The sequence below is a fragment of the Elephas maximus genome, chromosome 3, assembly GCF_024166365.1.
Source record: "Elephas maximus indicus isolate mEleMax1 chromosome 3, mEleMax1 primary haplotype, whole genome shotgun sequence".
NCBI lineage: Eukaryota > Metazoa > Chordata > Mammalia > Proboscidea > Elephantidae > Elephas > Elephas maximus.
In genome coordinates, this window is record NC_064821.1 from 202,234,993 (window position 1) to 202,244,760 (window position 9,768).

Consider the following 9,768-nt stretch of genomic DNA (forward strand, 5'->3'; position numbering starts at 1 on the left):
GTGGTTTTGAACCACCAACCTTTAGGTTAGCAGCCACTTGCAAACTGTTTGAGCCATCCAAGTGGGATGCAAAAGTAGGGACTATGGAGTCCGGCTCTCACTTCCCTATATGAAGATTCTCTTTCCTCTGTTAGTATTAAAAAACCCACTGCTGTCAATATTAGAGGATCAAATTCTTACCTTACTAGGAAACCAGTGGGTTTCTTTAAATCACACATGGCAAATGAATTGTATGTGTTTCCTCATCAATGGCAGACTCTTTTCTGTTGTACTCAGATGTAACTGAATATTTTTCAACACAAAGCTCCAAAGGCAGCCTCTACTAATGGATATAATTGTCATATGAGGTGAAACTTATTTGTCGTCCATTCTTATACTATCTGATTGAAATCCCATTGAATTAGAGTATTTTGTGTGTTTGTGCCCTTCACTCTACTGGGCTCCTTTAGGATATTTGCAATTCATCTTTGAAACTTGACCTAGGACTGTGTATCTATGCCTAGTAGATTCTTAAATCTTGGTTGAATTGAAATGAACAAAGAAAAGCATTAAGAGAAACTACTTGAAGCTTTTGTTTTTGTAAATGTTGCAGAAATAAATGCATTTATTGTAGGGATACAAATTGATTTTAGAAGCAAGTGCTTTTAAACTATTTTTAGAACATTAAAAATTGGTTCTTAGTATCTATCTTAGTTATCTAGTGCTACTATAACAGAAGTACCACAAGTCAGTGACTTTAACAAGCAGAAATTCTCTCACAGTTTAGGAGGCTTGAAGTCTGAATTCGGGGCACCAGCTCTAGGGGAGGGCTTTCTCTTTCTGAAGGAAGGTCCTTGTTCCTTGGTCATATTCATGTGGCATGGCATCTATCTTCCTCCATCTCTGCTTGCTCACTTGCTTGTTTAATATCATTTATATCTGTGATGGTTAAGGTTGTAGGTCAACTTGATTGGGCCATGATTCTCAGTGGTTTGGCAGTAGTATGATGTGATCACCTTCGTGATGAGGTTCGATATAATGTCATCTCCTCCATGATGGAATCTGCTGTGAGTAGCCAATAAGTTGAAAGGGAGTTTCCTCCAGCACGTGGCCTGTGTCGTAGGTAAGTGGATATTCTGGCAGGCTCATGGGCTTTTTGCTTATGCTGGATCTTCCAGCTGGCTCCTGTTTGTCTGACTGCCAGTTCTTAGGACTTGAGATAGTAGCTTACTTGAGGTCTTGCCTGCCGATCTTGGGATTCCCTGATCTTTCCAGCCTGTGAGCAAGAGCCCTGCTCTCTGACCTGCTGATCTTCAGTTCGCTAGCCCCTGTGGCTACCTGAATCATGAGAGACCTCTGTGCTGATCCATGGACATGGGGCGTTCCAGCCTCTACACCTACGTGAGCCATTTCCTTGATATAGATCTCCACATAGTTATATGCTTTACTGGTTTTGCTTCTCTGCAGAACCCAACCTAAGATAATATCTCAAAAGAAATCGACTCAAGGATATCCTACACTAATCCTGCCTCATTAATGTAAAAAAGACAATACATTCCCAAATGGGATTTTAACCACAGGTATAGAGGTTAGGATTTACAACACGTAGTTTTGGGGGAGGGCACAATTCAATCCATAACAAAATCTTTGCCAAAACATTAGGTGTATTAATCAGCAGTCCTTTAGAGATTATTCATTCTGCTCATCTATAACACTGAAAATTTAGTCAAGAGGTTAAGTATATTGAGTGTCAATGGTGTGGGGAATACTTAGAAGACAAAATCTATTTCTAAGGAGCTTAGAATCCTATTTTGAAGAAAGAAGGAAGATATAAGACATCCTGTAATCAGGTGATATCTCTGGAAGTTTTGCTGTAAGCACCATAGGAATAGCAGAAAGGAGGATCAGTGAGAGGGCGGAGTGTTGGAGCAGCCTTTGCCACTAAGTGGGCTCTGAAGGATAGGTGGAGTTGGGCCAGCGTGGGTAGCATCTCTGGTGTCACAGCTGAAATGTTTTTTCTGTTGTGAGCCTGCTGTAATTTCCTAAAATGTGGATAAGCAGGAGAATAGTCACCCTAATTACCACACAGTAATGGTTGTAGATGTCAGTGGATACGGATGAGCATTCGAGCACACGGCATATGAGCATGAGCCTCTTTCAATCTTTGGATAAGAATGTCTCCTTCGGTGGGCTGGGCTTGAGTAGCCTAAAGCGCGATAGCTTAGTGTGTGGCCTCTAGAGTTGTCTTAACTGTATTCAAATCCCATTGTTCTGGCTCTTGGCTGTGAACCTTGGCTACGTATTTTCACTCACTGTACTCTGTCCTATTGGGTTGCTATGAGTTGGAATCGACTCCATGGCAATGGATTTGTTTTATTTGTAAAGTAGGCATTATATTGGGGTAAATAAGAGAAGGCATAAGTAGAGTCTAATACATTGTAAAGGATTCAGTATACTTCAGCATTTAACATTTAAAGAAAACTATCTTTTGTTTTTTTTTTATCTTAATAAGAACAGTATAATTCTGGTATGTCAATTGACAGATCAATGGAACAGAATACGGAGTCTAGAAATAGGCCTATAAGCACATGGGGATCCGGTATATAATAAAGATGGCATTCCAAGTCAGTGAGGAAAAGATGGGTTATTCAGCCTATGGTGTTAACCAAAATATGGAATAGGATCTCATCTTCATGCTTTACACCCAAGTAAAGTTCCAAATGAGCCAAAATATTTATTTATAAAAATTAAAATATAAAGTTACTAGAAGAAAATATGGAGAAATTTTTAAATAGTTTCAGAGTATGGAAGCTTATCTAAATATTTCACAAATCTGAGAAACCATCAAAGAAAACACTGAAAATTTTGATTAAATAAAAGTAAAAGATTTTTGCACGGCCAAAAACCTCGCTATAAATAAAGTCCAAAGCCTAACCACAAAGTGGGAGAAAATGATGTCACTCATATCCTAACAAAGGGTTAATTTTATCAATATCTAATGAGCTTCAACAAAGCGAAAAAAAAACAACCCATTAGAATGATGGGTAAAAGACATGAGCAGAGAGGTCTTAAGCTGTCTTCATCATACGAAAAGATAGTCAACCTCATTCACAACAAGAAAAAAGCAAATTAAAACTACAATGAAAAGCTATTTTTCAACTCTGATTAGCAAAGTTTAGAAAGTTTGGTAATACACTATATTGCTGGGAAGTATATCTCCTACATTGGTAAAAAAAAAAAAAATTTTTTTTTTTTTTTGGTGGGGGAGGGTAAATTGATATAGCCTCTATCAAGGACTCTGGCAAGATCAGTCAAAATATTAAGTGCTCATACCCTGTAACCTAGCAATTCCATCACTGGCATTTATCTTAAAGATGTACTCAAACGTGTATGAAAACATGCATCCATCACCCATTGCAGCATGGCTTATAACAGCAGAAACTAGACACAGCCTGTGTGTTCAGCAGTTGGAGACTACTTAAGAGAAATTTTGGTGTATCCATAAAATGGAATACCATGTTACTTTAAAAAAGAAGGAAAACCCTAGTGGCATAGTGGTTAAGAGCTAAGGCTGATGACCAAAATGTAGGCAGTTCAAATCCACCAGGGTTCCTTGGAAACCGTATGGGGCAGTTCTACTCTGTCCTATAGGGTCGCTATGAGTGAATCAACTCAATGGCAATGGGTTTTTTTTTAAAAAAGGAAACAGCTGTACATATACTGATATGGAAAGATCTCCAGAGAATATTGTTTAAGTGAAAAATGCAATGTGTGGAATGGTGTGTATATTATGCTTCCATTTGAGTGAGAGAAAGGGCTACATATGCTTTTATGTGAATAGATTTTATCTGGACGAATACACAGGATACTAGAAAGAGCAGTTGCCTCCAGAAAGGGGGACTGTATGACTGGAAAATTGTGAAGGGAAGTAGACGTAGTTTTTACCATTATACTTTTTGAATGTTGTACACATGGATGCTTTTATGTGTTAATAAAGCAAAATATTACATCAATGATCTATACTGAGGCATGAGCTGAGTATCAACCTCTGAATAAGCTGGTGTCTGTGCCATGAACTTTAATTTTGAGATTAAAGGAGGAGATAGCTGAAATATGATTCTTTTATTTTAAATAAATATTTAAAGGATACTGTTAATCAGGTTGCCCTACTGTCTTCCTTCAGTTACTGCGGTGGTTCATGAAGACACTACAGTTAGCTGATGATAATTGAGGGGGATTTGGACTTCGGAGCGCTCTGTGAAGTACTGGTTGTAAGTCCCCACCAGCTTCACTTGCCTTGGGCAGAGATACATTGATATACTCTTTTCCTTTCCAGGTATGGCTTTTCCACCAAAAGCCTGAGTCTCTCAATCCTCTGACCAAATATATGAGTGCCACCACTGGCTTTGGCAACAATTATGTAATACCCCAAAAGGTAAATCTATTTATGTGGTTGCATTAAAAATGCTTGCTGCTAGGCTGATGAACTGGTTCCTGCTTTCCTGACCAGCCCACAGGCTTCCCAACTCTCTTCTCTGGGTCTCTACTCTCTGTTCATTGGTGCCACATTGGTCTCTTTCTGTTCCTTTCTGCTCCAACTTGCCTCTGAGCCTTTGCACATCTTGTTATCTCTACCCAAACTGTCCTGCCCTTTCTCTTTCAACTGGTTAATTACTACCCATCCTTAAGATCTCAGCTTACATCTCAGCCTTCTGTGACCCTGTGGACCAGTCAGATACCTCTGTTAGAGACTGTCTCGATATCTTGTACCTGTTTTATGTAGCACCCATTCACCATTGGGCTCCCCTGTGAGAATATAAGCTCTGCGAGGATGAGAATTATATCCTCCTTTCCTGGCATGGTGACTTGTACATTGCAGGTGCTCAATAAATGGGTGGCAAGTTGGATGAAGTGTGAAGAGTCTTTCTGTGTGACGTTGATTTCCCTGGGAAAGTTCCACCATCAGTTCTGCTTGTGGCAACCATTGGCTTTAATAGATTGTAGAAAATGATGGTGTTTTGAAGAAGCAGGGGATGGAGTATGGGAAAAAATCAGTACTGTGTTTTTTGGACTCTATAATCTTTTAAAAAGAAATCAGAGTTACATATTAAGAAACAAGAAAATTTATTTTGAACCTTTAAGAATGGTTTTGTTGCATTTTTGTCATGAATAAGGTTTACTTGAGCCTCCCATTTTTCACTGCCTGGCTTATTGTGAGGAGGCATTGGCATAAAATCAAACTAGATTGAGGCAAATAAGTTATCTCGGGTAAGTCACATAATTGGCAACAATCTCTGCTTCCCTTGGTATCTTCCAGTGCTTTCCAAAATATGGTCTGCTAAATACTAGTTCCTTGAGAAGATTTGCAAAACAGGTTCCTCAGGCAACTAAGCTGGAGTAATGCCTCATACTATTACCCCCTATTTTAGAGACTCCTTGGTGGTGTAGTGGTTAAGTGCTTGGCTGTTAACTGAAAGGTCAGCAGTTCGAACCCACTAGCCACTCCATGTGAGAAAGATGTGGCAGTCTGCTTCCGTAAAGGTTACAGCCTTGGAAACCCTATGGGGCAGTTCTGCTCTGTCCTGCGGGATTGCTAAGAGTCAGAATGACTCTGCAATGGGTTTGGTATTTCAGAGACAAGCGCTAGTGCCCAGTAAAGGCTTTGAGAAGTTGGTACTATTAAGAAGTCTGTGTGAAATAGTTTGATCTTAGTTTTCCCAATTTTTTTTTGATTTTATAATTCTTTTTTCTTTTTTTTAATTTCAAATAACATCCCAAAGAATACACTTTGGGAAACTCTATTCCAAATTAATAAACTTACTTTTAGGCCTTCAGAGACTGTGTGGACTTGCTGTATTTTCCTCTAGACAGAGTGATTTATTTACCAGGGGAAGAAAATGTTTAATTCTTTAAACCAAATTATTTTATTAGCATTTTACAGGAGTCCATTGAAAAAAGTGGCTTAACTTTCAATTAATTTGGAGAAATCAGCTTTCTTCTCTGTAAAAGGTTGAGGTAGAGGTAGAATGCCTCCTCTAACTCCAACATGGAAAAATTCTGAGGTGATTGAATGAAATGTTATTTCCAAAATGTTAAAAAGTTTTCTTTAATGTTTAACCTTTCTATTCTGTGAAGAAAGACTGTTTTTGAAGTTCAGGTTCTGTGTTGACTTCAAAAAAGACACCACTTTATTTCATAGGGCCTGGAATTTTGATTTCATACATGTCAGTTAAGATTAGATTTTACCAACCCTGAGTACAATGTCCGTGGAGTTAATCATAGGAACAAAATATATATATGTGTTGGGCCACTTGAATTATTATTACTTTTTAAAGTATCTCTTATTGATACTGAGGTAGTCTATGCCAATATTGGGCCTGACCCTTAACACCATTTGGAAATTTGCTCATTGCTTACCAACCCATTTTTGTGGTCTAATGGGACTGTAAAATAACAGTGGATTAAACAAGATAGAAACTTAGATTTCTCATATGTAAAAGCAGTTTGTAGAGAGGCAGTCCTGGGCTGACATGGCAGCTCCGTAAGGTGTCAGGCACCCAGGTTCCTTCTAGTTACTGTTCTGCCGTCCCTAGGGTGTGGCCTTGATCCTTAAGGCCCAAACCAGCATATGAAGAAGGGGATGCCCATTCCTTTTAAAAAGAGTCCTGGTAATACCATTCAACACCACTTATTTCCTATTGGCCAAAACATAGTCACATGGTACCTACTAGCTTCAATGGATACTGGGAAATGGAGTCTTTTATCTGAAGGGCAGTGAGCCCAGCTAAAACCAGGGCTCTTTTACTAAAGAAGAAAAAAAAATTTTAAAAACCCATTGCTGTTGAGTCAATTCTAACTTATAGCAACTCTATAGGACAGAGTAGAGCTGTCCCATGGAGTTTCTGAGGAATGGCTGGTGGATATGAACTGCCGACTCTCTAGGGCTGGAGTTTGGACTGAGAGTTGACATGTCATCAGGTTCTCAGAGTTTATTACAGCCCCCACATTGCTGCCACTGCAGTCCTTTTTGCTGGCCCCTTTCTTTTTGTCTTTTCAGTTCTCTTACTGTATGTTGAATGCCTTCCTTTTATGCAAATTCTACTCATTCCATTTTTCTTTTTCTAATCATCCCTATTTTTACTTCTTTTCCAGATGGACCTAGATGAAGACACTGCTGAAAAATTTTACCAAAGCTTGCTAGAACTGGAAAAGCACATTAGAGCCACTGTTCAAAAATCAGATGACCAGAGCTGACAGTGGCACTCTCTGAAACACACATACCTTCGGTGCATTCTGGGGCTCGTGGGTTTCGCTTGAGCTGAATGATAGACATTTGTCATACACTGTGAACTGTGATTATCTCCTTTGCCTTTTTTTTTCAGAATTGTCCCTAAAACTATGTATGTGTATGTATAGGAGCATGAGAAAAAAATGGATGAAGTAAAATATCAATTAGGGGTTCCCCACAATGGTGTCACATTGTAATTACTGGAGTCACCCAACAGAATACCCGGTTATAGTGCTCTGCCGGCTGGAGCCCAACACAAGCTAGTCCACCGGCTGTGATGAGGCTTGAATGATGGGTGCACAGATGAATGGGCCCTCTCCTTTCCTTTTGGCCTGCCCACAGCAAGAGGAAGTACTGCCCACCCTCTAATGACAATCTTAACTTTTGTGAGCAATTTCTTAGGTCTTTTGCCTGATTTCTTCTTCTATAATCCTCAGTCTGGATGCCCATGTAGTTAATCACAGGAACAAAAAGTGTTTCGGCCACTTGGATTATTATTTTTTTCTTATTTTAAATGTATCTTTTATGGTATTCAGGTAGTCTGTGCTCATATTGGGCCTAATCCTTAACACCATTTGGAAGTTTGTTCGTTGCTTGCCAGCCTGTTTTCATGATCTTATTTTAATGGATATAAACTTGCAGCATAATTTAATAAAATTTTCTCATTGAATGCTGGCTAGTAGGATATCTGCCAGTATCAGATACCCTATAGTAGTGGTGGGAAATGGTTAGGACTCAGTTCACAAGTGTCAGATAATTAGACAAAGCTTTTCCTATTTTTTTTTCCTATTAAGTCTTAAAGGGGCTACACTCCAGGCATCATTTGTTATGAAGACAAAATGCTAAAATGCCTAGATCTTTTTGCCCAAAATATAACCGAAACACCTGGAATATAACAGTAAATTTTTGAAAGAATTAATACAAGTGAAAAATGATACACAGATTCTGCACAGTTTCAAGTACAAATTTGTTTTTTTTTTACAGTTTCTCTAATTTTGTTATTAAAGCTTTTTTTTTTTTTAAATAGGCTTAAACATCATTGTATAACTGAAAATGAGGGCCCCCCACTGTCTTTGAGGGAGAAGTGGAGAACCAGAAGCAGAGCTGTTTTTTGCTTTTCCATTCACTCATATGTCAATTTGGGAGAGGCCCTTTATTGTGAATCTTAAGTTGCTCATCCATAAAATGGAGTAAATAACTCTCTGCTTCCTCCACTCATGAATGTTGGGTGAAGATTTAATCCAGTAATGCAAAAATATATGTAAATGAATAGAGAGCATGTTTTGAGAAAGTTGACAATAAAGTTTTCATTAGAGATTAGAGAGCCAAAGTATCATGGTTCCAATGCCCCAGTGTGAGGCCCTGAGTGGCCACTTCCTATCTGACTTAGACAACTCAATAGTAAGCCAGAGAAGCAGAATTGAGGAATTGGAATGCAGAGTTGGGGAGATAGAGGATGAGGCAATTGACACCAATATATTTGAAGAAAAATCAGATAAAAGAATTAAAAAAAATGAAGAAACCCTAAGAATCATGTGGGACTCTATCAAGAAGAATACCTTGCATGTGATTGGAGTTCCAGAACAGGGAAGGATAACAGAAAATACTGAGAGAATAGTTGAAGATCCATTGGCAGAAAATTTCCTGGCATTGTGAAAGATGAAAGGATATCTATCCAAGATGCTCATCAAACCCCAAACAAGATAGATCCCTAAAGAAAATCACCAAGACATATTATCATCAAACTTGCCAAAACCAAAGATAAAGTCTTAAAAGCAGCCAGGGATAAACAAAAAGTCACATACAAAGGAGAATCAATAAGTTCAGACTACTCGGCAGAAACCATGCAGGCAATATGTAGAGCACTGAAGGAGAAAAACTGCCAGCCAAGAATCACATATCCAGCAAAACTCTCAAATATGAAGGTGAAATTACGACATTTATAGATAAACACAAGCTTAGAGAATTTGCGAAAACCAAACCAAAGCTACAAGAATGGTCAGAAAATCAATAATATCAGATACCAACATAACACAAGGTTACAGAACAGAACATCCTGATGTCAACTCAGATAGGGAAATCACAACAACAAAATAAGATAAAAAAATGCTCAAAACGGAATTATTGATGCCATTGTGTAAAAGATTACAATAACCAAAAAAGAGGGACTAAGTGCAGGAGGTTTAGATCTTCCATATGGAGAGGAAACCAAGGTGATATAGGGTGATACCAGTTAGGTTTTTACTTATAAAAGTAGAGGTAAATATTAAGGTAACCACAAAGAGGTATAACAATTCCATACTTCAAAATAAAAACCAAGACAAACATAACAACTCAGCAAAAATAAATTCAACTACTGTGAAATTGAGGAACACAAAATTTAAATGAAAAACTCAGCACAAAAAAAGTGGAAAAGCGAAATTCTCAACAACACAAAAAAAGGCATCAAAATGACAGCACTAAATTCATCTATAATTATGCTGAATGTAAATGGGCTAAAT

The 9,768-nt window shown here is 38.2% G+C and overlaps 1 protein-coding gene across 2 annotated transcripts in view; it reads left to right on the top strand.

Moving 5' to 3' along the window:
- The window catches only part of HSD17B7 (hydroxysteroid 17-beta dehydrogenase 7), a 30,672-nt gene extending 22,528 nt beyond the window's left edge, over positions 1-8,144 (top strand). For both annotated transcript variants that reach the window (XM_049881092.1, XM_049881094.1), the window contains 2 exons: positions 4,316-4,414; positions 7,132-8,144. In XM_049881092.1, coding sequence (XP_049737049.1) covers positions 4,316-4,414; positions 7,132-7,233 — 201 coding nt within the window. In that variant the 3' untranslated portion in view covers positions 7,234-8,144. The remainder of the gene's footprint in view (positions 1-4,315; positions 4,415-7,131) is intronic.
- Positions 8,145-9,768: the final 1,624 nt, after the last annotated feature.